This window comes from Perissodus microlepis, chromosome 22, assembly GCF_051167445.1.
Source record: "Perissodus microlepis isolate ML-2025 ecotype Zambia chromosome 22, ASM5116744v1, whole genome shotgun sequence".
Taxonomy (NCBI): Eukaryota; Metazoa; Chordata; class Actinopteri; order Cichliformes; family Cichlidae; genus Perissodus; species Perissodus microlepis.
In genome coordinates this window covers 15,588,287-15,615,760 of record NC_140481.1, presented here as the reverse complement: position 1 = coordinate 15,615,760, position 27,474 = coordinate 15,588,287, and the positions used below count along the sequence as shown (strand labels likewise).

The window sequence follows — 27,474 nt, the reverse complement described above, 5'->3', positions numbered from 1 at the left end:
GCCGGCACGTGTGTGTGTTTCTCTCTCTCTCTCTCTCGCACACACACACACACACACACACACACACACACACTCTATCTATCTATTTATCTTTCTATCTATCTTAGCCTCAGGGTCTTCGAGGTAAATTTCAGTGACTGGCCGCCCCTTCTGATCTTGGAATGCATGACATATGGTAGCGACTGCCTGAGGGGTGACTTAATGAACTGTATTTGTGGGTTCCCAGGGCAATGGCAGTATAACACAGGTTGTGTGTGTGAAAATATAGCTCGCGTTAGTCACATTCTACATTACACTTCAACCCAGACTATAAAACATGTTCATACATATTTCTTGAAAGGTACTGATATACAATTCTTTGCCATTTAGAGCTTCTATACCCAGCCTTTATTAGACGGATACATTTCAGAACTGCTTATGTGCTATAAGCAGTAGTAGGTACCCACATTCAGTGTTCAAGTATATTTTGCTAAGAAATGAGATCCTGTTATTACAAGGTAACTGTTACTAACACAGTTGTTCTTCCATTCAGTTTAATTTTCAGTAACATAATTGATTCCTATCATTTGGGCCTGCATAAGATTGCTTAAAATGACAATTATGATAGTTTGGATCAATATTGATATCCCGATTATTTATGATTATTATCCATTGCCGTCCAAGCAGCAATAAAATTGGTCCTCTTTCTTCACCTAAGCTCAGTGCAAACGTAGAAAACAAATTTGAAAAAATACTTCATCTCTGCAGACAAATAAGGCGTTTTTTCACCTGGAATAAGTGAATATTCTAAAAGCAAAATATAGTTTTTCACTCTATTCCTTGCACCTGTGAATTTGTGGGTCTTAACAAAACTTGTAGCGACCAATCTCTTTTCCCCGTTTTGCGTACAGTACAAAATAATCCAAAACAATTGAATGAAGGGAGAAGATCTTTTGTCCACTAAGTGGAACATTTTCATGAAGCCCTCATTACTCATAGTGTTTATTGGGTACCTGTCTTTGCCCAAATGAAAAACATTTGCGTTGGTGATTTCAGTGCGTCTTTGCGACCTGAATGAATGCACAGACTGCACAGGCTCGCTTGTGGAGTTCTTAGTTGATATTGGATGGTTCACATTAGCGTCCCTTGTTTTTCTTGGCCTTCATGCATTTACTATACCGCAGCTTTTGTTTGTATACCCAAACAAAGGATGATGATCAGCTTTAAGGGACAAACTCTTTGCTTTCTGCTGTGCCAGACATTTGTAATTTGTTATATATCTTTTAACTTATTGTTACTCATCCAGACTAGTCCAGGAAACTTCAAGCTGCACGGTATAAAGGGAACACTTGATTTGCTATTGATAGAGAACACATGTCAAATATTGTGCCGAAATCATGAGATTAAAACTCAGTTAATTGTGTTTTTGTACAAGTTATATACACTGAGTTAACCTATATCAATATTATTTGGTTAGGTTTGGGACAATTTTATGTGTGTGTATTTTTAGTGGTGAGTTTAGTTTAGTTCTACTGTCTGTGGACACACAGTGTGTTTGCATGTAGGTCTGTGCTTGTGTTTAGGACTACACATATGTCTGTGCTCACTAAATGGCAGAGCCTGATCTTTTTTCCCCACCATGAAACATGCTGAATTTCCACCCGGGGACTCTGAATTATTTACAGAGACAATTACCAGGCCATGTGCCTCGAATACTCAAGCAAGTTCAGCCTGGTTTGCAAGCAGTTCTGCCTGCTGACATTGTCTCCGTTCTAATAGAAGGACTTCGCAATTTGGTAATGCCTTAGCCTCTCAACAACTGGTTTGTGACTCAGGTCCCACGTCCCTTGTAGCTACGGATTAGAGGATTACACATAGTAATGAGTATGTACAGTAAAGTAAATACAACATCTCAGATTCTGTGTGTTTGTTGACTGTTTGGAGTTATGGTAGACTCACACACAGGAAAACTGATCCCATAGCACAGCGGTCCCCAACCCCCGGGCCTCGGACCGGTACCGGTCCGTGAGTCGTTTGGTACCGGGTCGCGAGAGTTGAGGCTCAGGTATGAAATGTACAGTTTTCAGGGTTGTAATCGGTTTTCAGCGTTATTTTGTTATCGTTTTTATCGTTTAATCGGTTTTCCTTGGTCTTTTCACGTGTGTTATGAATAAATTTTCTTTTTTTCGGTACCGGTACTAGTTTTATTTTGTTGTATTTATCCGCGACACCTTAAAGGCCGGTCCATGAAAATATTGTCGGGCATAAACCAGTCCGTGGTGCAAAAAAGGTTGGAGACCTCTGCCATAGCATATAGACCCATGCAGTTTCACTAAAAGACAGCTGTGACAGCTTTTCACCATTAAAGCCAGGGAGTCAAAAGATCACAATAAAAAGCTTGCACGATTACATTAGGATTATAAATTGAGATTGTATAATAAGATTGTAGTGCAGCATAATCCTGATTTCTTTCTCTGTTTGAATAAAGTTAAATGTTTCCATTTAAGTAAATACGTTTTTTTTTTTTAGGACAATGATGTGAGGATCATCATTGGCCAGTTTGATGAGAACCTGGCCTCCAGAGTCTTCTGCTGTGTAAGTTTCTTTATGATGTTGCCTTCTGTTGTCTTGGCATTTTATTTTAAATGATAGAAATTCTCTTATACACAGTTGGCACTATTAGTAAAATGCATTGTGTCATAATTATGTACAAAACTGACATGCTTTTTTTAATCCTGTTTCAATAAGGCGTAATTAAATATATCATTAGATGCACAGAATTTGGAATTTAGATGGTTGGATTTCAAAGTGTAATTTTCCTTTCTTTTAAGAACAACAAGAAGATCAGTTGTTAATCTGAATCTCCCTGAATTTCCATTGCTCCAACCTCTGATTATTGTGCCCAACCCAGGCGTATAACCTGAACATGTTTGGGAGTAAATATCAGTGGATTATCCCTGGCTGGTATCAGGGCAACTGGTGGGAACAGGCCAACAACACCAACTGCACCACCAAGAAGCTTCTCACTGCCATGGAGGGATACATTAGCGTGGACTTTGAGCCGCTCAGCCCTCGGCAAATCAAGGGCATCTCTGGCAGGGTGAGTGACATACATCTCAAATACACTCTGATGTGCAGAAGGTAATTTTATACTGTATACTTAAAAACGTGAGGTAAATAGAATATTTTTTGTCTGAAGGTCTTCATTCTTAAAGCTTAGTGAAGTTTTTTTTAAGTCAAGTTTAATTTTTTTTTTTTTTTAAATAAAGTTTGATTGTAGCTCGTTAAAGCAGGGCTGCAACTAATTTTTCATTGATTAGTCAACGATTATTGTTAATAACTCTTATCTCCACTTCCTGTGGGCAAACCTCCTGTTCTAGGCTCCATTATGTCACCTGCTCAAGTCTGACCACCTGTGAATATCAACCTATTGTCTCGTCCCTCAGCAAATTAAAATAATGACCCAGTAAACATATGAATTTGAAGCTAATCAAACCTATTTTTAATATTTCTCAGGATGGTCAGAATAAAAATTAAATAAACATTAGAAATGACTGTTACTTACAGTTTCTCCGATGGCGTAGTGTTCATGCGTTCAATGCAAACTATTTAACTAATTATATAAACAATTAATTATTGATAATGTTAGATGGAATTTGACGTCACAGCTCCAGGGTGCCAGCATTTTAAATGCTCGTGCACTGCAGTAGTGCTGTCGTGAAAGGAAAGCTCAGCTTTCCACAGTCTGCATTTAACTTTCTGTGAAATGCTTTGATATTTTTTAAAATCTCTGTTTCCATATTTTTTTCATCCTCCTGTTTTGCCGTGGGCGCCATATTCTCCCTCTTTAATAATGTACTAGTGATGTGTCGGTCGCGAACGAAATGGCTCTTAGAGCCGGGTCTTTGACGTGAACGACGTGAGCCGGCTCCTTATCGCAAGCTGTGGGTTGTTTTTTTTTTTCTTTCTCTCACCCTCTCTCTCGCACTTTTTTCCCCGCTTCACTCCGCACGCGAGCCGTGTGCTTTGCGCTGGGCAGAAGGGGGAGGGGCGGTAGTTACACATGCAGTAGCACAGAGAGAGAAAGAGAGCCAGGGACAACAAAGTCACATTAGAAAGGTATAGTAATCATCCACAACTGACGATTCAGAAAGTTTATTCATGCAGGCCTATATGACAGAGAATATGCATCTTCTTTTTGTTTTCATATTTTAATTTATATTTAATTGTGTTGTGGTTTGCAGTGTTTTGTGTTTTTTCACTTTAAATTTGTTTAAAAGGAAAAAGCTGAAAATTTAAATAGTTAAAAGTTGAAATGTGAATAGCTGGTTTTTGTATTATATGATTTATTTATTACATTTTATGTGGAGTGAATAAATAGAAGTATATTTACGGTGGCCCCTAGAGACAAAGTACATACAAACTCCAAAACACATAAAAACTCCAAAACAAGTACAAAACACAACAGAAGTGCTCCAGGATGCTAGGCGCAGTGTTGAGCTTTTGTTACCTAGTGGCTACACAAGCCAGCAAGTACCAACGACCGGATTTGGTGTCTGGTAGTAACAGGTAAATTAACTTTTTTTTAAATTATTTGAATATATATGAGTGCTTGTGTATAAATACACAAACAATACACATATGCTTTCAATTGCGTAATTTAAGTGATCTAGATAGCTCTGTTTTGAAGTTCAGTTAACTCTAGGAATGTGTTTTGGAATTTGTACGTGCTTTGTCTCTAGGGGCCACCACATATATTTATATATAAACATATATAAATAAAACCACTTTTTTTTACATTTACATTTTTTAATTCCTTTTGTGCATAATTTTATATTATTGTTAATAATAAATTAATTAAAGCAACAAAACAACCTGAAGAGCCCGATCGGAGCCGAAAGAGCCGGCTCTTTTTAGTGAGCCGAACCGAAAGAGCCGGTTCTCTAAAAAGAGCCGGAAATCCCATCACTACTACTGAGTGCAGTTTTGGCCGACAATATAAGTGATACTGCCCCCATAGCTTCCTGTAGTTTATTGCAGTTACAAAAACAAATTTTAAAAAACCCAAATATTAGTATATGACGCTTAACAATAAAATTCCGCATCGTCTAATTTTTATAGTCGACGTTATCGATTATGCTGACAAATCGTTGCAACTCTACTTTAAAGTATTCCTGTAATAGTGTTTCAAAGACTCTTTGGAGACAGCGCTTTATTTCAGAAAGACATCCCTGATGCATGTTTTTAAACTAGAGAGCTTAGCCTAAATGAATCATGGGATCATTTCTTCCAAAGTGCTCTTATTTCCAATTAATTTTGTATCGTAATTTGTGTGGCAAATGAATTATTTACTTTGGGCCACACTACAACTGTTCCAATGAGTTTGAATTAACAGAACAGAGTTTTTCCACAGAAAAGAAATAAAATCCTATAAAGTTAGGAGAAGGACACTTTCTCTGTTTAATGTCCTCTCTCTTACCCTCCTTCCAGACCCCTAAGGAGTACGAGAGGGAGTATAGCAGAGAACTTCAGCAGAAAGGTGTGGAGGCAAGCAAGTTTCATGGTTTCGCTTACGATGGGATCTGGGTCATTGCCAAAACGTTGACAAGAGTGATGGAACTGCTGCGGATAAAACAACGGCAAAACATGTACCACAACTTCACCGTGGACGACCGTGAAGTAGGAAAAATGGTGCTGGACGTCATGAATGAAACCAACTTCTTTGGTGTTACGGTAAGTTAGGAAGCGGGCTGTTGTTTAGTTTGTGAATCTATAGCACATAGCAGTGATAGTCTGACATGTTTAGAGGTGAAATTGATTTCTTTTACTTGACTCACTTTCATATGATGAAGCTAGCACCATCAGACAAACTGACAAACACAAAGACACTGAAATTCAATGCTCTGTTTTTAGGCAAAAAATTCTCCCTAATACTGGTTAAGACCAGTGGACAAGTAGAAAGACTTTTATGTATAAAGTGCAGTTTGATGGTGAAAATCACGTGCAAAGAGGGTGCTGCACCAGAAACTTCCTTTTGATTATTTTAGTAGCCAGCAGATCGTCATGGTCACCCATACTTTGCATGAAAAATGCCAACTTGTCTGACTACTAGCTAAGTGGTGGTAAATCTCGAAAAGGTGCAGCACAAACTGGAAATAAAGAATGTTCCCTTTCAAATTAAAAGCTGTGCTTCAGCACTGCAGCCAACACCTTTCAAAAGGTGTGACTTTTACTCTGCAGGCATATGACCTCTGTCTCCAGTTTGTGTCGCAATTTTCAGTTTCACTGCCGCTCAGAGAGGAGCTGATGAGTATTTGCAGACACGTTGGTGTCTTCCATGCAAGCTGCAGGTGGCTGTGAAAATCTGTTGGTGATCAAAGCAACCGAAACAAGGTTTTTGCCAGCCTGTTGGGGGATGCACATTTTTCCCTAACTACCTGACGTTGTTAGATGGTCGTGACTGGGGCTTAGGCAACTCATTTCTCAGTGATTGGCCTCAACTTCCAGCAACTACTCACCAACCGGTTAGGGAATACACATGTTTTCCTCGTGACTTTTGTTTACCAGCCGATTTCTAGGCTTTTATGATTCAATCCTTAATCACTACTCTACAATGTCACATCTTCAACTTGCCAGAGTGCCAGTGGACTCTGATACTTCTTTATAACAAACATATGTATGGTTACATTTGACAGAGTGATTTAATCAAAGTGAGTGTTGTATTTACTGTGTATTTGTTATTTTAAGAAATAGAGCATTTACATCTGCAAGCATTATTAGGAAACAAATTCCTTTCCTCTAATGGTCACACAATACAGTGAACTAATTACAGCAACTGTATGTTACAATAAAAAACTGTTATAGGAATGACTGATCATCACTCTGTTTGGCCACAGATTCACTAGGTTGAGATTTGACTAGGTTCCTTCATATTTCCGACCTCTTATAACTTTGTTGTGCTCATGTTCTAAAAATGTGTTATGATACTGATACGTATAAGTTATACCTGTGAAGTAGGTAGACGATAATTAGATGGGCTGTTTGGCATGTGATGGCTTACACAATGTTATTCTTTCTGATAGTATTAAAAACTTCAACTGTGACTGGAAAATTGAGCCAAATGTATAAGTTATCATGCACATAAACTGTGTGGAATGTCAGAGCAGCGCACAGAGGTAATACAACACTGCTATGTTCGTTCTCCTTGTTTCTCCTAAAGTGATGTCATTTGGTGCTGCAGAAACACTCCACTGCATTCAGGATTGATCCTGGTAGCTATGCTAGCTGCAAGCAGCGTGTATACCGTATGTGTGTGCTCGGATGCGTGAGTGTGCTCGCGCTTGCTTCCTATTGAGCTGTTACAGGATATCTCCTGTTCCCTTGTAAAGGCCACTCAATTATTAGAGGATGCCACACTGCTCTCAGCCTAGACAGCCGGTAGGCATGCAGGGCCTCACTCAGCAGCACATTACTCCTATTATATCATATTCATAACTGGGTTAAACTGCAACTGAGGATTAAAAAAGAATGGACTATGTTGGAAATTGCAGAGGTGCATTAGTTAGTAAATGCTCAGCATTTTGCTCATAAACATCAATAAAGTCCAGATTAAAGATTCACAGGACAGTATAGTTGCTGAGAGAACGCTAAAGAAAGAAATAAAAGAAGAGAAAATAGCCTTAGTGAAATTCAGCACAGGCTCCTTATTATTGTGAGGCCCCTTTGTGACTGATGTCCCAGGGGGTACGTGTGTTGTAGGACTATATGCAATTTATTATTCTCCCTCTGCTCTCATCTCTCTCAGTGCAGACCTAGTCCGGCCTGCTGATCAGGAGCAAGCTGACATTGAGGCTTTCCTGAGAGACTCAGGGAAGCAAAGCAAAGCGGGAATATCAATGGCCACGTAACATTTCACTCTCTTTTTATTCGAAGCACACAAACGAAGATGAGGTCCTGATGCTGTCTGAGTAGACTAGCAACCTTATCTCCCCATTCAAATGTATATCGATTTATATTGATCCTGCATGTACCTGTTCCCTGTGGAGCATCTACTTTACATTTTTTACTTTAGTAAATGTAATGATAAACATAAATGGAGAAAATTGTAAAAGGAATTCAAATTTCTGAGGTTTTTTTCCTCTTAAAGTAGTAAAAGATGACAAATTTGAATTGAAATACAGGAACAAAGTTATTGTACATTACATCTAAATTCAGCATACTGTTTAAATATTCAGTATTTAATAACTTTTGACTTAAGCGAGCCATCACGTCTGACTCTGTCAGTGAATCCTATGACCCCGAGAGTTAGAGTTTGCCATTAAGAGGCAGCGAGGCAGCGAGGCAGCGATTTAGCAGCTATCTTTGTGAGGGTAGATACAATTAATCTACATGGTCTCATTTTGTTGATGTCCTTGCACATAGATGCTTCTTTTGCTAGTGAAATTAATTTTATAATACCAACAACAATCCCCGGAAGTTTACAATTGTGAGCGGGAATATTGTGCATATAGTAAACAGCGTAAAAAAAAAAAAGTGGCTTTGCAGAATAATTAAACGCATCCGTCAACAATTATGGCTTTTCTTTTAACGGATTACATGAAATTAGATCAAAGCGCGCCCTGTATGCAGCACACGCGTAGCACATAGAAACCTCCACCCACACATGACAACGACTTAGGGAGGCAATTCTTCACTGCATGCTTCTTTTTATGTTATTTTCAAATTCTGATTTAAGAAGGAAGCAGCTGTTACACAACTCGCTCAATTTTCTTGTGAATTGCAGTGACTTGTGCCAGGTTTACAAAAAGAATTAATCCATGTGCAAGCACTGGTGAAAAGGCAAATTCTCCCTGTTTAAATTCTATGTGTGCACGTGTGTGCTTGATCCTATAGGATAATACCTGGCTTGAGCCTTGTGTTTTTCCTGCTGTCACGATTCTGCGCTGTGTGTTTGCTGTGTACACACTCGTCTCGAGGGACTAAACTGTTCTGTGCGTGATCTCAGTCCTTCTGCTGAATCAGTAGCAGAGGCAACCGCAGCAGCAGGAGAGTGATCATCGAAGGCTCCATAGTATTGATTTGGAGAAGACGGCTGACATTAGCTGGGCGAGACCTCCGGAGCATAGAGTGCAGATAGCTGCAAGAACCAAGGAACCAAGGAATGATCGACACTGGAATTCATGTGGGAGGGAAGACGCAGCAGATTGTGATTGGTGGTTGACATGTCTGTGGGTTTAGGTCTGTTGCTCTTTTTTTATGTGGTCAGTGGTCATAGAGTTGGTATCAGTGTGTTTCCAAGTAATGGTGAGTAGCACAGCTTGAGGCTTGACAGTCACTTCAAACACACATACTCAGAAGAGACAGCACGGGAGGGTTACGTGTATTTGTTTTTCCACTTTTAATGTGTGTGTGTGTCTGTGTGTGTGTGTGTGTGTGTGTGCGTGCATTCCCACCTCAAACCTCGAATTCTCACAGGATGTTACACCTGCAGCACACAGACTGACATCTCATTTGACCCCAGCACTCCTGTCACTGACAGTATTCTCACCTCAACAGACAAAGTGATACATGGCCGCCTCCACCATCTCACCTCAGAAAGACTTTTTTCACACACACATACATGTCTGGACACAGTGATTGCTCCATCAGCCACCACTGTGGCACAGCACTGAATTTCCTTTCAGTACTAGCCTAAAAATACCTGGCTGAGTCAATACAGTCTAGTGAGGTTGCCAAAACTTCATATTATCATGATACGTTGTAGAAAGACCCGAACAATAAGTTCATAATGCAGTCTTTATAGCGCAGACATTTACTGTATTTCCAAATAAGATGATCAAAGTCTTTGTTCCTCTAAACATTTGGAATTCTTTGCATATTCTTGAGACATTGCATACACTTTAGAGGCGACAACTTGGGGGCTGTTAAAACAACTACACACCATTTCACTGAGGTTTGTGATAGCTCCACTTTTGCTGATATGAAGGGCAATTATGGTGGTTATGCTAATGTTGAGTGAGAGCATGTGCAGCATGCAGCTACTCTAGAAACCTGGATGCATACACTTAGAGTCATTATGGGTTCAAGTCAAGTTCCCCTGTTTTCAACTCACATTGTCTGACCCTGTTTACACACCACAGTTATCTCAGTGTAATGCCTAATGAGCTGAACTGCATTACGCTGTACGATCCTCCTTAGGCTTCAGAAATAATTGCGTAGCATATTGTAGAAAAGTGCTGTGTGTGACAAAAGGAACTTGTTAGCCTTGACAAGTCAGATTGACACTGTGGTGTAAAATTAGCAGAGGATCTGTTTTACATTGCAAAGGCAAAAGTAGCGTCCCAGGAGTATCTCAGACATGCATGCGTTATCGGGTGGACAGATGCATGCACATAGGCATGATGTGGCATCATTTTAAGTGCATACACATAGACATGCATGGATGTGCATACACACTCCTGCAAACATCAAACATGCCACACAAAGACTCGGATTCAAACAGAGGGGTGGGATCTTGCACAGCTACTTCAAAGCTTTCCATCTTTTTGAGGCAAAATTGGCTCAGGCTTCCGTCCCCCACATTCCCCTCAGCTCTTTTTTAAATCTATCTATCTATCTATCTATCTATCTATCTATCTATCTATCTATCTATCTATCTATCTATCTATCTATCTATCTATCTATCTATCTATCTATCTATCTATGCTAGCCACCTGCTAATATAAAATCCAGTTAAATGCGTAATTAAGGACCTCTGTAAGCAGATGGTGGGCTGAATTAATTGAACAGTGTTGATGCATCAAGAGGGAGACAGAGATAAAGAAAGGATGGAGTGGGAAGAAGAATATAGAAGAAGAAAAAAGGGAAAATAAGGTGGAAGTCACAAAAACACAATTGGTTTGAATATGTCTTATGATACTGCCAAAAGTTGAATTTTGCTCCATCCTGTCTAAATTTGCCAGACACTCCCTGGCCTGAAATTGCTTATTTTATTCCTTTGAGGATGAAATCAGAAAGTTTCCATTGTTATTTTTAGCTATTGTCAGGTGGTTGTTCGACCAGTAAAAGCACACCTTGACAAAAATGCATTTCGGTCACGAACAGCTACAACAGCTTTTTTTTTCTTAGCCACAGATGAGATGCACTTAAAGAATAGTTTTTTAAACTGCTCTCTGAGCTCAGATTTGCACCACTGCTAAGTGAGTAAACACAGTTAAATCATTCTGCTGTGCTGACCCAATCTCGTTCCAAAGATATTAGTAAATGAATTGGCTGAAGGATAATTTTGTTTACTTCTATAAACAGATCAATTTTGGCCAGTTCTAATCAAATGAGATGCAGAGTGCAGGAGCCGAGACTTTTCCTGTCAACACTCCAGTATCAGGAAAGCACTGTGCATAAATTTAGTTGAAGTAAGCTTCTATTTTTTTCCTTTTTTTTACTGCTTAGTTCAATTTATACCTTAGGCTGCAAGTTCTTCATCAGCGGAGTATGTTTTAACAATTTAAAATAGTTATGGAATGATTTGAGTTAAATTAATGATGTTATATTCTTCTTCTTGTGTTTCCTTTTTTTTTCCAGGGCCAAGTCATGTTTCGTAATGGAGAGAGAATGGGCACAATAAAATTCAACCAGTTTCAAGGTATGTGTGACATCACCACCTGTCTCTTTTTTTGTTTTGTTTTTTACTATAAATTAGGCTCCTGGGGTGTGTGGAGCCTATCATAGCTGACACGGGCCAAAAGGGAGGAGTACACTTTGGAAAGGGGACCTGTCACAGGGCCACATAGAGAGGAAGAACGAGAGACAAAAACACACTGTCACATCCACTCATACAGCCAATTTAGAAATGCACGTATATTTTTTCGACTAGAGGAAACTTATGCAAGCAGGTCGAGAGCCTGCAAACTCCACACAGAAAAGAGCCCAGGCTGACCAGGATGTTGACAACAGTAGCCTTCTTGGTGTGAAGCAGTGAGGGTGGCTCGGTATAAGTGCAAGTGGCCCACTTTTTGCCGCTTTTGTGGTTCCATCGCTCGATTCCCTCCACAGGCGTGGATGTGTTGGTGACAGAGAAGAAAACACTTTTAGAACCTTATTTCAATGCTACTAGCATAGCAATTAAGTATTTAATCATTTGAAATTTCACAACACATTATGTGTTATATGAGAAAAATACAGAACAAATTGATTTATATTTAACACTCACTACATTTCCCATGTCACACCCTCCTGTAGCCATCCACGCTTATTCGTAACATGACTCCAGACTCTAGAAGTATATCACTATCATTTGTTGAATGCGAATTACTCACATCTCTGTTCAATAAGAACTGAAGTTGTTGACCAGTTCACTGAGGAGATGATGGAGCGGGTCAATGCTGGGCTCAGATCTACCCCCCGGCCCAATCCCTTTTTGTCCCCCATAAACCCCCCACCAGAGCAGCCAAAGGTTCGCCACCGAGCCCCACCTTCAACAGAGCAATCGAGGTCACATTGCCCAGCCTCGCCCCCCTTAGTTCCTCCTTACCACCTTCATGCTCTGTCTCCGCAGTCTGATGTGTGATGTGTGGAGGGTCCGGGCTGCGAGGATTATGGCAGTGGTGACTTTTCCCAGGAGAAGCTGGGACCCTGTTTACTAGAAGATTTTAAAATCTCTGTACTTTCAGGTGACAGAAGGAGACATGTGGCCTGGTCAAAACACAGAGAGCTGCACTCTAAAAGATCTTTAAACATAGTAAACATACCTTGTGTGCCACAGACTGCTCCCAAACACGAGGGGACAAGTAATGCCTCTAAAACACTTAAGTTGGCTTTATTAAATGTTAGATCTTTAGCTGGGAAAACATTTTTAATTAATGATTTAATCACTGAGCACAGCCTTGATTTTATGTTTTTAACTGAAACTTGGTTGGACCAAAGTAACAGTGGAGCTGTTCTCATCGAGACGACCCCTCCTAACTACAGTTTTATCAGTGAGGCCAGGGTGAGCAGGAGAGGAGGAGGGGTTGCCGTCTTATTTAATGAATCATTTCAATGTAAGCAGCTATCTCCTGGAAGTTTTCAGTCTTTTGAATATGTGGCTTTACAGCTGAAGGCCCCATCCAAAGTTGTGTTTCTTAATGTTTACAGGCCTCCCAAATACTGCACAGACTTTTTTAATGACCTCAGTGAACTGCTGTCTGTGATCTGTGTTGATTTCGACTGTGTAATTATTGTTGGGGATTTTAACATCCATGTGGACAACCCTCAGGACAAAGGGACTAAAGACCTGAGTAACACTCTGGGCAACTTTGGGCTGACTCAGCATGTAACAGAGGCCACACATAATAGAGGACACACTCTTGACCTACTGATCTCCAAGGGCCTGAGCATTTCAAAGGTTACTGTGTCTGATGTGGGCCTGTCTGATCATTACTGTGTTTTCTTTGAAAGTAAAATCTCAGCCCACACAAATATATCAACAGCAGTGATCACAAAACGGTGTATAACTGAAGACAGTAGTGAGATCTTTAACCAGGTCTTCCCATTAACACCTGACCTGTCCAGAGGTTCAGTCAATGAGCTCGTCCATAGCTTCAATGCAAAAATGTTAAATGTAATGGATACAATTGCTCCCATTAAGGTGAAGGTTATCTCTGGAAGGAAAAAGTCTCCATGGAGAAACTCCACACTAGTGAAAAATGAAAAAAGAGAGTGTAGGAAAGCTGAGCGCAGATGGAGAAAAACAAACCTCCAGGTTCACTATGACATCTATAAAGAGAAACTTCACAATTATAATTTACAACTGAGGAGTGCTAGGAGGTCCTACTTCTCTGACATCATCACTAAAAACAGTCATAATGCTCGGGTCTTATTTTCTACAGTTGACAGGCTAACAAACCCTCCTGTGCCAGTGGCAGCTGAACTTCATTCAACCATGGCCTGCAATGACTTTGCCAAATTCTTCACAGAAAAAATCCAAAAGATTAGACAAGCAATTGGTACATCAACAGCAGATCCAGACTATGTACTGTGTCCACTGAAAAACTGTTTAAACACCATAAAACAGTTTCACCCTATTAACAGCAAAGACCTGGAGGACATCTTAGGTCAACTGAACTCCTCCTCTTGCTGTTTAGATGTCCTGCCAACAAGTTTCTTCAAAAAGGTCTCAAAGACTTTAGAGTCAGACCTGTTACAGATCGTCAACTTTTCTTTAATGTCAGGTGTGTTTCCGGAACCACTAAAAACTGCTGTAATAAAACCTATACTGAAAAAGGACAATCTTGACAAGACACAAATGAACAACTACAGGCCGATCTCAAATTTCCCATTTTTAAGTAAGATCATTGAAAAAGCAGTTTCTCAACAGCTCAATTACTTCTTAAAACAGAATAACTGCTATGATGCCTTCCAGTCAGGTTTTAGACAGAACCACAGCACTGAAACTGCTCTGACCAAAGTGTTCAATGACATATGTCTGAACACAGACAGTGGAAAAATGTCAGTCTTAGTTTTGCTGGATCTCAGTGCAGCATTTGATACAGTTGACCACAACATATTACTCAAAAGACTGGAGAACTGGGCAGGTCTTTCAGGAACTGTACTAAACTGGTTCAAAACATACTTAGAAAACAGGCAATACTTTGTATCAATAGGTAACTTCACATCTGAGCAGACAAGTATCACATGTGGAGTTCCCCAAGGTTCCATCTTGGGACCCCCTCTGTTTAACATTTACATGCTCCCACTGGCACAGATTATAAAGAACAACAAAATAAACTATCACAGCTATGCAGATGACACACAAATATATATCACAATGTCACCAGGAGACCGAGGCCCTGTACAGGCTCTTGGTAAATGCATTGAGGAAATTAATGACTGGTTGTGCCACAATTTTCTCCAGCTAAACAAAAACAAAACTGAAGTAATAGTCTTTGGCGCCAAAGAAAAACGATTACAGGTCACCAGAGAACTTCAATCTATACATCTAAAAACCACAAACCAGGCGAGAAATTTGGGTGTAGTGATGGATGCAGACCTAAACTTAGAAAAACACATTAAGACAATAACAAAATCAGCTTACTATCACCTCAAGAATATATCAAGGATAAAAGATCTGATGTCTCAACAGGACCTGGAAAAACTAGTCCATGCATTCATCTTTAGCAGGCTTGATTACTGTAACAGCATCTTTACAGGTCTACCTAAAAAATCAGTCAGACAACTACAGCTCATTCAGAACTCTGCTGCTCGAGTCCTCACTAAGACCAAAAAAGTGGACCACATGAGTCCAGCTCTGAGGTCTTTACACTGGCTGCCTGTCCGTCAGAGGATAGACTTTAAAGTTCTGATGCTGGTCTATAAAGCTCTGAATGGTTTAGGACCAAAATACATCAGTGACCTCCTGACCCAGTATGAACCTTCCAGATCCCTCAGGTCATCTGGATCCGGTCTTTTATCAGTTCCCAGAGTCAGAACCAGACACGGAGAAGCTGCATTCAGCTTTTATGCTCCATATATCTGGAACAAACTCCCAGAAAGCCTCAGATCAGCTGAAACACTCAGTTTATTTAAATCCAGGTTGAAGACTCACCTGTTCTCAGCTGCATTTGAATAAAGCACCAAATCCACACTTAAGCTTAAATTTCAAAACTAACATTTTAACTACTGATTTTATCTATTGTTCTGATTTTATCGGTTTTGATTTTATATACTGTTTTGTTTGTTTGTTTGTTAATTAGTTAGTTAGTTTGTCTGCTTGTTTTAATCAATTTTAAATCATGCTTTTTATTTGTTTTTGTTTCTAATGTCTCTGTAAAGCACTTTGAATCACCTTGTTGTTGAATTCTGCTATACAAATAAACTTGCCTTGCCTTGCCTTGCCTTACCAGTTGCTGTATTATCACAGCCATCTGGTTCCAATTAAAAGGCTGCCATTGTTCATACCATTGTCTATAGCTGCAGCAGACACCTATTCAGAAGAAAGAGAGGCTGAGAATATTTCCACGTTGGAAGTTAGATGCTTTGTTCACATATTTCTATTATTTTTCTGGAGAGAAGAATTTGCTGTAAGAACTGTTTTCCAGAAAAATAGGCATGAATTGTTTAGAACATTTGTATTTCTGGTGTGGAAAGCTTCCACAGGACTATCTGTGTGGTCACATAAGACACATAAGATGAACAATAAATTGCAAAACCTTTAACTATGGCCTTTACTCCTCTGGTATTATAGGATTTGTGCGCGGACATGTATATGAGAAGCATGCCTCGGTAGTCTTTGTCCTCATATGGCATCATCCTGAGGTTGTTTTGAGCCAATGGGGCCTGCTGAGTGGGAGAATAACCCAGAGATTGCATCTTGGTGCAGGGGATCCCCAGCTCCCAGGCTTCCCAGACTATATGTAGCACACTGCATGGCGCTGTTCAGTCCTCTCTGCCTCACCATCTTATCTTCCTGACTGCAGAGGGGCTTGATCCCTCTGGCGGTTTGCATCACACTCCTTGTGTGTGTGTGTGTGTGTGTGTGTGTGTGTGTGTGTGTTTCTATCCCTGACAGCAGAAGAAATATAAAAGGCAGTATATGAATGCACTTTCTGGTCTGTGTGCCTTTGTTGGTGCCTGAGCGCAGACAGCTGTCATAAAAAAGTGTATAGTTAGTATGTAATAGAGATGGCACGATACCACTTTTTTAAGTCCGATACCGATACCGATATCATAAATTTGGATATCGGCCGATACCGATATAAATCCGATATAGTGTGTTTTTTAATCAATAAAACTGTTTTTTAAATATCTTGCTGCATTTTGTATAAGTTCATACTAAAGTTTAAATAAACAACAACACTAAAGCTATTCTGCTATACCTGTATACAAAAAATACACTGCACCCAAAATATTTCATAGTTCAGCAATACTGATCAATCTAATAAACTTAAACCTACTCCATCCTTCCTATTCTGGTATTTCAAAGAGTACTTAGCAGAAATATTAAGCTACCGAACTAATAGGGTTGCAAACTCCCAGCAAAAAAAAATAGGGAACCACCCCCCGCCCTCCACCTCATGATGCTTAATCGACGTAATCAACTTTAATTTGATGCAGTGTGAAAAAAAAAAATGCACAGAAATAAATTATTTTTCAAGAATAATTAAATAGATTCAACATCTTTCTTCAACAGAATTGCAGACTGCACAGATGGTATCTTCCCAAAGGAAAAAGTACTATAGCTTACTAGGGTATATTAGACTTAATAGTTACTATATACAGTAATGGACTTCTATACATTTTACATAAGATTAAAACTTTGGGTGTGAGATTCAGATAATTATTTATTAAAAGCTAGACATTTTAAATGAGAATAAGAAAGAAAAGTATGTCTTTGTGCCCCCATTTTCCCTGTTAATGCCTTATCGGCCCCCCTGGCTAAACTTTGCTAGATCCGCCCCTGCACAGTTACCAGCTGTCAGCTGCGTAGAAAAGGATCCTGGTGTAGAAAGTAATATTAAATAAATTCTAACAACAGCTTATCAAGCTTAAACGTGCTGCTGTTGTTCAGCCGCTGGTTTCCTCTTTCTGGTGCAAAGTGGGCCAAAAACAAAGAAGAGAGACGGACTCGCGACAGAAAAGCCGATCAGCTGATCATTAAGCAGTTTCACAATTGAAGTAGCAGCAGGAGAGGGAGGGAGAGAGAGAGGCAGTCGCTCCATATATCGGTTGTTAAGCTTAACGCTGGAATGCTTTACAAACATTCAGAGATGAACTTACACACTTGCTTTACTTCTCTCTGGGATAACTTCATCGGAGATGAAATGCTGGTTTGGTAGCGAGGCTACAAACACACACAGCCTCTCTATCACATGAGCACACTGCTCCAACGTGCTACGGTTATGAGCCGAGTTACGCCATGTCGCAAGTTTTGTGAGGTGCTTTTTTGATATTTAATGGATCGGATTACATTTTTTATTTCTCTCCGATATCCGATCCAGTAATTTACGTCAGTATCGGACCGATACTGATACGTAATATCGGATCGGTCCATCTCTAGTATGTAATAGGAAAAACTGCAGGAAAGTGTTATGTGCAAGTGCCCTATGCCTGGGTTTAATTGGGTCTGAAAGTAACAAAGCAGTTTTTGTGATATTGACCACACTGCCTTGGGAGCTGCATGCAAGGAATCAAATTGATTCAAAATCATAGTAACTAGGAGTCAGTCTTTTATACACCTGTAAATTCACTTAGCACAGCAAAATTCACTTAAATCATCAAACAATTATAAATAAGGATTAAATAAATACATCTAATAAAACTGACACAAAGAAAGTGTTTTTAAATGAACAGAAGATTTGTCTAACCATTTGGAGCATCACAGCTTTCTTGGAAAGAAACTTGAATAGTGTAAAAAATATCCCTTGAAAAAGCAGTGGTGGTATATGATAATACAGCCTGTGACTTATGAACCAATTTCCCCAACATTTACGATGTAATTTATCTGAATTTGGAGTTGAGAAACAAATGATGCTGTATTTTTATGAGGAGAGTGTTTACCCTTCTTGTACAGCAGATTCCCAGTAATATTAGAGTAGCCTAACTTTCCCTTGTTACATTTTAATTACACAATTTTGGGAAGGAGGGAGTCTTCCAAGGGAGTTGGGAACTTTTGTTTGCTCTTTCAATCAGAAAGGACAGAAACTCTGAGAAAACCCTTAGAGTTTATTATGTTGCTTTTGTAACATAATAATAATGTCATTGTCTAAAGGACAAAACAAACAATGGTTTACATTTTCAGGTGTGATGAAGAATTAGCCCTTCTGAATGAGCGCTGTCGACAGCTCCACCCTTTAGAACTTACCTCCCATGTAAACACCACTAAAATCTATTACAGGCTGTACTTTAAAATAATGTGCGAGGATCATCTGTCATACAGTCCATACCCCTAACAGTAATGTGTAATTACAATGTAAAAAGTGTGTGTGTGTGTGTGTGTGTGTGTGTGTGTGTGTGTGTGTGTGTGTGTGTGTGTGTGTGTGTGTGTGTGTGTGTGTGTTGGTGGGTGGGAGGATGAAGAAGCAAGGTGAACCGATTACTCATTACTAAAAAAAAAGTACACACAGTATAATTTCTGTCTTCTTTCTTTTAAAGGTACAGTGTGTAAAATCTCACCACTAAATGTCAGTAGATTGCAGATCGCAGTCAGTTCAGTTTGCTTACTGCTCCAAATTCAAGAGAGTAATCCTCGCTACGGTGACCGCTGACAAACAAAATATTTAAGGATCAAAGTTTTCTGAGTTATAAACTGTAACTTTCTCTTATGAAAACGGTAGTTATGAATTGGATTGTTAGGAAGTGAAATCTGTTTTTTTGTCACAAAAAGGAACCTTTCTAATGGTACCAGTAAGGCTGGTAAAATGAATTATAGTATTATGCCTGTGATTATGCTTTTGTCATCCAAAAGAGAAACTTTTTTTTGTCTCTTTCATTTGCATTTTTGCTTCTTTGGTGAAGATAAATGTAGGTATGATCCTTCATATCTTGTATCTGAAGGTGCAGTGGTGGATTAAAATTTGAGTTTGGCTTACAAGTCCCTTGTCCTCCACTTTGGTGTTATGCGTATGGGGTTGGTTTATAGCCACATGCATAAAACGTGATTGGGTGAAACACTGGTGTCTATCTTGGTCACCGTATTCAAGACGGTGGGCCGACATAGCTGCCTCCACAAATCTGCGCCCCCTGCTTTGTATTATTAATGGATTAATTATAACTTTGTATGAACATATCAATTTGTTAGAAAATATAAGCAAGAGTTTAAATAACATAGCAGTACAGTAAAATCCCAAACCACAATGACAAATAGCAACATTAAAAATACAGGACTGGCAACATATTTCTATGCGTATTCAAAATTTCTGATATGCAGAATTCCTAACCCCTTCTGTGTTTATCTATCACCCTTCTTCCTCACCTTGTTTTCCGTGTCTCTCCCGCTTTCCTCCATCAAGTCATCTCCTTATATTCGCATCTCTCACTATCTTCTCTTGGTGTTATGATGCTGTATTTCCTCCACCCCTCTTAACCTTCACCAATCACCTCTTCCTCACTTGTCAGGGTTCGTAACTGTGTTACCCTTTTGTCACACCAGGCGTGCAGGGACAGCCCCAGCTTGAATATTTCAAAAGGGAGCAATCCTCAACATGACCCTATCATCTGTTTTCTCCTCTGATCCTCCATTTTCCCCTGTCAGGCTTTCTTAGTCAGGGGCCTCGACAGCTTTTATTCCCACTGTCTCATGGGAATAAGAGATCCCTCTCTACTAGAGGTCTTGATCTCAGTTGCTGTACTTCTGAGTACAGATTTTGAATCAACACACTTGATGCATGGTAGATAAGGAACCATTATTTTCTTTTTCTATAGAAAATGTCACACATTATATATATATATATATATATATATATATATATATATATATATATATATATATATCTGCACTATACTAGAGGGACTGTTCTTCAAAACATATTCCCTCATTTGGTGGTTTGAAAAGTGAAGTCTAACATGTTGCTCCAAAGTCTCCCACAGGTGTTTAAATCTCAATCTGACTGCGAGGTCATAGAGTATGATTCACATCATTTATTCATTCTTACCCCACTTTTTAGTGACCTCTCCAGCGCTTTGGATCAAAACATTCATCCTTACAGCGAACCAGGATAGAAATGCTTCGTTACAGGATAAAAGTGATCACTCGGAAAAACTTTGTATTGATTTGGCGACAAATGGATTTAAACAAAACCAGAAAATGTCCCCCACAACAGAGCCACAACATCCCCTCAGTGTAAGGGGATGCATTTGGATTTCTGAATTTCTTGCTTTTCCATCATGTCTTGCGGGAATTTAGAATAAGAACAACCTGCTACTGTCAGCATACCTCCAGGCAATAGTGTTTTAGCATGACTTTCAACTAAAATAGCTCTTAAGACTACTGTATCACCAGTGTTTTGAAGGAATCAGGAATTTTCTATTTTGTTCTGTTAGAATTTAACAGATCAGACATGACAAAAATACAGTTAACATGATTAAAGGCAGTCTAAAGTGAAGCTCACACAAAAACAAGCCCAAACAACCTTGATTACATTTACAAACACTGCTACAAAAATGGGTCAGACTGTGTTGATAAAAAGCGGTCTGATCCTTGGTAATCAGCAGAGAGAGTTATAGTAAAAGAGTACCGGCAATTTCCATTTTGTAATTTTCAAACCAGCATGAGGATCGTCTGTGATTATGATGCTGGTGCATCAGTGGGGGGAAAAGTATGTTTCATAATGCTAAACTGAACATTTTTTAAGTGTAAGTTTCAGAAAGGCTTTTTAAAAAATCATGTTATCATGCCAGTTATATCTTGGACCTTCAGGCAATAGATTCCAGCAGAGAGGCCCTGACTCGAAAATGCTTTAAATTTGTCCAGCCTTTAAACCTTTAATGCTAATTGCCAGCTCGTTATTGATTCTTGGACTCTAGTTGAACTTCTTTACATGATTCACAGTTCATAATAATCTTTATTTATTTCTAGGTGCGACCCCTCAGTTCATTCATTGTCTGAAACAAGCTGTTTTATCTCTTCTCCGTTAAAACCAGCTGTCTTCAGATTGGCTGCTCTTTGCAAACAGAAGGTTTGAACCTCAGGTGGGCGGGGCTTCTGTATGTACCAGTTAAAGTGAGGACTCATAGGCACATTTAGGTACTGATCTTTGGCACTGATACTTGGTATTGTACTAAGAAATGAACTCACTAAATAATAAACTTGCTTATTCTTAAGCAATTATATTCTTCTTAACTCATATTTCAAAGAATCCTAGAAGAGATAATCCCCTTGTTATTATGGTCCATATCATTCTTATACCAGAGATCCCACACCACAAGTACACAAGCTATTTGTTTTTCTTTTGAGCACTGTTGGTCATGAATGGAGTGTCTGTACAGACCGCCTTCAGCAGGTTCTCCTGCAAATCTTTAGTGATTCAGTTTCTACTCATCTCTTGTTTTCTAACATCTAGAATTTTTCTTTCTTTCACATCCATGAAAGCCTGCTCCCTGAATTTGAACTGATTTGCCAGCTGGTGTCTCCTGGAACTTGAAGTGTCTTGGTAGTCCCACTTTAAACCATTGCCTTTTTTGTGTAATAAAAAGAGTCCTCGTCAGCTTTTGAGACACCTTGAACACCTGTAACACTGAATGCTGGATGACTGTTTAAGTTTAAGTGCTTTCTTATGGATTTCTTCAAAGTTAAATTGTAACAATTTGTTATTCTAACATACTCCGAGGTAATTAGAACAATTATACTCAGGAGATGGACGGTAATGATATGGCTGTAATGGGGGAAAAAGCATAAAAATGAAAGAATAATAACTATGCAGGTGTTAATAATTTTCATATTCATTTTCATTTTTATTATTATCAAACTTCTACATTTTAATGACATTTTCACTGAATTTTCGATTGTGTTACATTGACTAATCAAACAAAAGACAATTAAATGTCAGGCCACAGACTGAGCGACAGGTTGAATTTAACATCCTGCTGCAGCCATCCGTATTCCTGTGGGGACAGAATGCTGTGATAGCATTGCAGCGTTTGAAAGGAGGAATGCTGATTTAAAGTCCCTTCTGCTGTTTAGGACGCAGTCAAGAGAAATTAGTCAGTGGCCCTGAGTCACTGTGAGAGGGCTGAGAAATGCAAATCTTATTGCCTAAGCACATTTACTGCACTGTAAAATTGTCAAATAGTCATTTTCAACAATCGCTGACGGTTTGATGGGAAAACTTCAGGTCACTTGAGGTCATTTAGAGAGAAAAAAGAGCCCTGTGATGCTGCAGTAGGTGATGTTTGTCATTTGCCATTCAAGGGCATTGCTGCGGAAGAGTTCAGTGGGCCTGCAAGAGTGATAGCAGCGAGGATCAGAGAGATTTGACATCTGCAGCACGAGAAATTGCGGGTTGTTTGTAGTACTTACAAAGAAAAAAAAAGATCTGGATAATCTGTCCCCTCTCTCTGTCCCCCTTGTGTAATCTGAGTAATCTTTATGAGTGAGTACCCAGGTCTGTCTGACAAGGTTATGCTTCCTCCTGTATTACACCTGAGAGACTCATCGTTGCTTCTAAAAGAAAAAACTGTAAACTCTGAAATAGCTGTGTTTGAGCACAGCTCCGGAGAGGCTGATGGTGTTTATGGGGTGGGGTTACTGCAGTTTACTATCCCCTGAATGTAATCAGAAAACACTAAAGCAACCTGATAGTGTAATAAAAAAAAATATATAATTATTGTTTGCTCTAAAATAAGTAAGAGATAGATATAACTACCCTTTGAAGTATGCTTTTTGCTGCATTTGTCAGGTTTTTATTTCTTTGTTTGCTGACTGGATTCTACAGTATCTGCTTTCTGTTAAACTCCTGGTTTCACTGACGTATAATACACAAGGAATTAAAACTATATAAAACAATAAGATCACTTTCTGGCCATTTTCAGGTGAAAATGAAAGCTGCCGTTTGAGAATTTTAAATGTAGGTAATCATGATGAGTGTCTTAAAATTTTGTGTTATGGATATTTTGTTAAATCACTAATGGCCCTTAGAAAATCTTGGGGTTTAAAGCTCTCTTTGAGGTTGTATTACTGTGTGTAGCGATAGAGCTTAAAGCTGGGTTATTCACTATGTCAGATTAATGTGTGAATTTTATTTGTTCCTCTATCTCATTTTCTCCAAATGTGAAACACTTGGTCCAACATTTTATAAACCCAGCATGGTGCTTCTTATAATTAAAGAACCCATCCAGACGTCTGCAAAGATCTATAAAATATCCTACTTGGACTAATAATTTGTCTCTTTTTTTGTTCATAAATGAGTCAGATTAAAAAAATGAAATGTCGTCCTACCTCTGTGGATGAATGAAAACTGATATGTGTCACTGCATTCAGCTAACTTTAGCTACTGGATTCTCAGTGTATGTACAAAGCAAGATTCAAGTATCAGACTTCACTGAAGTTGTCTGTTGAAGCAGGCCTTCCACACTACTGCTTCTTCTTTCAGGCACAATAAATCAAAGACACAGAGACATGACTCTCAAAGAATGCTGAATTGAAAAGTGTGTCTGCAGCAGCAAAGGCATGCAGTTTTTATGTTCTGCTGACCATTGAAATTACAGTGACTTTAACTAATGCTCCACAATAACTGCCCAAAAAAGTGGCATTTCACATTGGTGCCAAGTTTCCGGAACTGAAGAATAAATCATTTGGCACAGTAAAGGTCAAACATCAAACAAAAGTAAAACTCACCAAAACACAGTTCTGATGGATTTTAATATGACTACCTGAATGATTACACATTAATTGATCTAACCAATTAATGTCATACTAACAATATGGCTGGAGGGATGGTGATGACAGTTTGCCTGCTGAGTTAGTCAGAAGGTCATGGATAAATTGCTGTGATATCTGAACATCTACTTGATGTATTGGAATGAAACAAAAAATAATGAAAAGATTCCCACAGAGCCTCAGTGACTTTGACCTCCAGGTGACTTTTATTAGACCAAAACAGTGGGAATGAAATTAAGGGTTTCTAGTGAAATGTCTCTACTACTTCTAGATGGAACGCAGATGTATTTAACACAGACATTCATTTTCCGTTCGTGGTCTTTGCATTCGAGTGAATGTCTCCTTTACTTTTGCACCATCATCGGGCCATGTAATGTTTTGGTTTCCTGAGCAATTATTAGTTCTCTTATCAGTCTCAGCTGTAAATTTTACAGTGTTAAATAGAAAGCCTTAGCACATTGTCAAGCTAAACTAAGACTGTTAACATGAGTAAAATTACTTGCTAAACATTAGCGTACTGTCATTGTGAACCTGCAGTGTCAGTGTCAGATAGAGCTGCAAGCTTTCAAAACTGGGTTTAACTGTATGCATTTTTATATGACGCTTGGAGAGTTTATTTACATATATTTATGTTGATGCCTACATATCTGTGCTTTTTTTCTGTTTCAACAGAGGGACAGGAAGTGAAAGTTGGTGAATACAATGCAATTGCTGATGTGCTGGACCTCATCAACAACTCCATCAGGTTCCAAGGTATGTGGCTGTGTGGGCAATGGCCGAGGAATCTAAAACTTACTAAAGAAAATCTGTTGATTATTCCAATTTTTTTTAACCAGGATGTTTCAGTAAAGACTAAAAACTTAGCAGATCCTTTTATGCTCACTTATGCTCTTGAACCCAAACTCCTTCCAACTAACCTAAATATACAGACCCACTCAGACAACACCACCACTCAGTGGAGGAACTCACCTCCCTAAACTGTTCTCTCGCAGCTAAATTATTTACCAGTACATTTTTCTTCAACCCCTCCCATGTTTCCCTGTGTTGACATACTTTGTAATTTGTGTGATGCTCAAAGCCATTTTCTGAGCCTTTCTCCACATACAGAAAGTCTAAGACTGTAGCTTCTAAAAAGCTTGTTTCCACATCGCTGACCACAGTAAGTGGAAATATGTAAGATGATGCTATTACGATCGATTGGCATACTGGAGATAGAAAAAATACAGCAAAAAAAAAAGGGAAAAGAAAGTGCAGGATCCTAAGAGCCATTATCATAGAGACACTTAACTAGTGGAAACTGGGGGACCAGGAAATTATCTCTAAAAATAACCGATGCTACTGCAGCATCACTATTCATTGGAAGAATTGAAGTTAAGACAGTTTTATTTTATGCTTTACTATGATAAAATAACTGTTTTGCTTGTATCACAAACCTTCTTTCTTGTAGGTGTAGAGCCACCGAAGGATCGGACGTTTGTCCGTCTGCAGAGGCGCCACATCAACGTGCCGCTCTACAGCATCCTGTCCACCATCACCATACTGGGCATGCTCATGGCCGGGGCCTTCCTGTTCTTCAACATCAAGAATCGGAATCACAGGTCAGCACAAGTTGTACAACTAGCCAGCGAAGGTGAAATTTGTCAATGTAGAGTGGAAGGAAGAAGGTAAATTATGGACTAGTAGGAAGAGAGAAGTAGTGGTAGAAGAGTCTGAGGAGACTGAATGGTATTGAATAGAGATGGCACGATACCACTTTTTAATGTCCGATACCGATTCCGATATCATAAATTTGGATATCTGCCGATACCGATATGAATCCGATATAGCGTATTTTGTAATCAATAAAACAGTTTTTTATAAATATCTTGCTGCATTTTGTATAAGTTCATACTCAAGTTTTAAAAAACAAGAGACTGAAGCTATTCTGTTATACCTGTATGCAAAAAATACACTCCACCCAAAACATTTTATAGTTCAGCAACACTGATCAATCTGATAAATTTAAACCTACACCATCCTCCCTATTCTGGTATTTTAAAGAGTACTTACCTACCTAACTAATAGGGTTGCCAACTCCCAGCAAAAATATTAGGGAACCACCCCCCGCCCTTAATCGATGTAATCAACTTTAATTTAATGCAAGTATAAAACAAATGCACAAAAATCAATTATTTTTCTACAATATTTAAATAGATTCAACATCTTTCTTCAACAGAATTGCAGACTGCACAGATGGTACCTTCCCAAAGGAAAAAGTACTATAGCTTACTAGGGTATATATTAGACTTATTAGTTACTATATACAATAATGGATTTCTATACATTTAATCAGATGACCACTTTTGTTGTAAGATTCAGATAATTATTTATTCAGAGTTTTTAAATCACATAACAAAGAAAAGTATTTCTTTGTGCCCCCCTCTCCCTGTTAATGCCCTACTTGGCCCCCCACAAACCGTTGCTGGACCCGCCCCTGCACAGTTACCAGCTGTCAGCTACATAGTAAAGGATCCTGGTGTTATTTGTCTCTCAGAAACAGTTCATAACTTCCCTTCAACTCATTCATGTCACCTAAAAGGTAAACCTGTTTCTCCATCACCTGTTCAGCTCTGATGATTCAGTAAGGACATCTCCTGGTTTCATCTTCATGTTTCCCTCTCACCACATATCATGTGGCTCCAGCAAACATCAGCTGATACTAGAAAGTAATATTAAATACATTCTAACAACAGCTGATCACGCTTAAACGTGCTGCTGTTGTTTATCCGCTGGTTTCCTCTTTCTAGCGCAAAGTGGGCGATAAACAAACAAGAAAGACGGGACTTGCGGCAGAAAAGCCGATCAGCTGATCATTGATCAGTTTCATGTTTGAAGTAATAACAGGAGAGGAAGGGGGAGAGAATGAGAGAAGTAGATGCAACTGCGCAGCAAAGACAGAATAACTCCAGCTTTGTGTCCATTTTTTAATTCTAGCTGAAGTACGGGACAAATCGCTTCCTTTTCACCTCAATATGGAACTCCGATGGCCAGTCCAGCTGTGGATCCATATATCAGTTGTTAAGCTTAACGAGGAATTCCTATGCAAACATTCAGGGATGAAGTTACACACTTGCTTTACTTCTCTGGGATAGTTTTCGCTGAGATGAAAT

The 27,474-nt window shown here is 39.1% G+C and overlaps 1 protein-coding gene across 1 annotated transcript in view; it reads left to right on the top strand.

Moving 5' to 3' along the window:
* gabbr2 (gamma-aminobutyric acid (GABA) B receptor, 2) overlaps nt 1-27,474 on the top strand; it is a 199,322-nt gene that overhangs the window by 106,947 nt on the left and 64,901 nt on the right. The window contains exons 5-10 of the mRNA XM_084919402.1: nt 2,509-2,574; nt 2,891-3,079; nt 5,470-5,712; nt 11,560-11,620; nt 24,998-25,078; nt 25,773-25,923. Of these exons, the coding sequence (XP_084775528.1) occupies nt 2,509-2,574; nt 2,891-3,079; nt 5,470-5,712; nt 11,560-11,620; nt 24,998-25,078; nt 25,773-25,923 (791 nt within the window). The remainder of the gene's footprint in view (nt 1-2,508; nt 2,575-2,890; nt 3,080-5,469; nt 5,713-11,559; nt 11,621-24,997; nt 25,079-25,772; nt 25,924-27,474) is intronic.